The sequence below is a fragment of the Morone saxatilis genome, unplaced genomic scaffold (assembly GCF_004916995.1).
Source record: "Morone saxatilis isolate NCDOM2014 unplaced genomic scaffold, NCSU_SB_2.0 Contig5, whole genome shotgun sequence".
Taxonomy (NCBI): Eukaryota; Metazoa; Chordata; class Actinopteri; family Moronidae; genus Morone; species Morone saxatilis.
The window spans coordinates 25,188,980-25,190,638 of record NW_023340095.1 but is presented as its reverse complement, the minus strand read 5'-3'; the positions used below and the strand labels follow the sequence as shown (position 1 = coordinate 25,190,638).

Below are 1,659 nucleotides of genomic sequence, written 5' to 3'. Positions count from 1 at the left end.
GGACTGAGTCAAAATAAACTACAGTGTGTGTGTTCATGGTAATGAAGGAACATGTCACCCAATGCAACAGTATTTTTGGAGTGATGGAGCTCTGTGGCACAGAGGAAGGACATATTAATCTACACAGACAGTACTAGATAAAAAGATCTGTTCATTGCTGGTTTTGATCTTTTTATGGGATTTGTTGACAATAAGAAAAATATAAAATATATAACTTATCCTTAAACCTCCTCTGTGATTCTGTAATGGGCCATGGCACAACTCTATTCTATTCTGATGTTGCTGGATCTCATCAAACAGCGACAGCTGCTTGGCCAGAATAAATCAGCACCTAAAATCAGCAGAGGTAATTAGACACTGGATACACACACACACACACACACACACACACTTTGTACACAAGTGACAAACTCACACTCTCAGCTGCATGCTCACCAAAGCATGTGCACATGCACACACACCAAGATCATACACCCACAGAAAGCATGATGAGTTAAGACAAATCATCATGTAATCAAGAACGTGAATGTAATTGGCAATGTATGGAATATTAATAGTGATATATATTTTTCTTAAATCGATAGTTTTTTCTTCATTGATTTCACAATCTGAATCTCCGATTTATTATAGATTTTAACTGAAGTTAAGCTCTTCTTCACTCCTCAAACTACTGTAGCATCTCTTAACTTTTAATCAGCCACAAAGTGATGGTGCATTAGTGTTTTGTGTGAGCTCAAAAGTCAGCGGGGTGTTTCTCAAAAACACTACCCTATATACTTCACTACTTTGGGCCATAAAGTAGCGCACTACAAGTATAAGAGTACAGTATTGAGACATGCCCCCTTTGAGATGCAGAGGAGTGAGATGACGGGCGTGGGCAGCTTAACTCCGGGGAAGGAGGCCCTTCTTGTAGGCCATGAGGCTGGCTGCGGTGGCAACAGACAGAAAGGCGGAGACTCCCATGAACTTGAGGAAACCACCAACTGAAGGCATATTCCTCTCCCAGAAGGTGGTGACAAAGGGGAGTGCTGGGACCTCCTGTCGGACAGACAGATGGAGGAGAGGGGTAAGTTTAAGTTACATCTGTTTAACTTTTTAGTTTATTACATATTTAGAAAACATTTCCCTTACCACACACTCAGGCTCCGTCTGCCAGATCTGACTCTGGTGGATTTTACCTAATGCACACATGACCTGCAACAGAACACATTGGTTGCTCAGTCATATTAAGATTTAAACCATTTATTTCAACATCAAGGACTTTTTGCATTAAGGGTTTTGCAGACTGTCCCTTAACTCAGATGTTCCCTAATTTTTTACTTAAGGGAGCCCTTTTCTATCACTGTGTAAACTGACTAAGTGACATATTTTATGGATATTTAATATTATATTCAATGCATAACAATAACAGTAGAGAACAACTGATACGATGTACAATGAACCAGAATAGTGAACACTATAACTGTAGGAAGTTTGTGTAAAATGAGTGATATGGATGAATTTTGAGCAGATAATATTATTTCAACAACCATTCATACTTAAAGCAGCAGGTTGGTTGTTTTCGTTCAGACCCAGTGGATTCTTACAAATGCCATTAGGAGCACTTGGAGGAGCCAGAGGAACCTGATATTTTCAAATTATCTGTCTCATGTACTACTG

At 39.5% G+C, this 1,659-nt stretch overlaps 1 protein-coding gene across 1 annotated transcript in view; it reads right to left on the bottom strand.

The window, feature by feature from the left end:
• Positions 1–6: 6 nt before the first annotated feature.
• Positions 7–1,659, bottom strand: part of mao (monoamine oxidase) — a gene marked incomplete at its 5' end in the record, with an annotated part of 41,183 nt that continues 39,530 nt past the window's right edge. Inside the window, 2 exon segments of the mRNA XM_035676446.1 lie at positions 7–1,038; positions 1,132–1,194. Coding sequence (XP_035532339.1) covers positions 883–1,038; positions 1,132–1,194 — 219 coding nt within the window. The 3' untranslated portion in view covers positions 7–882.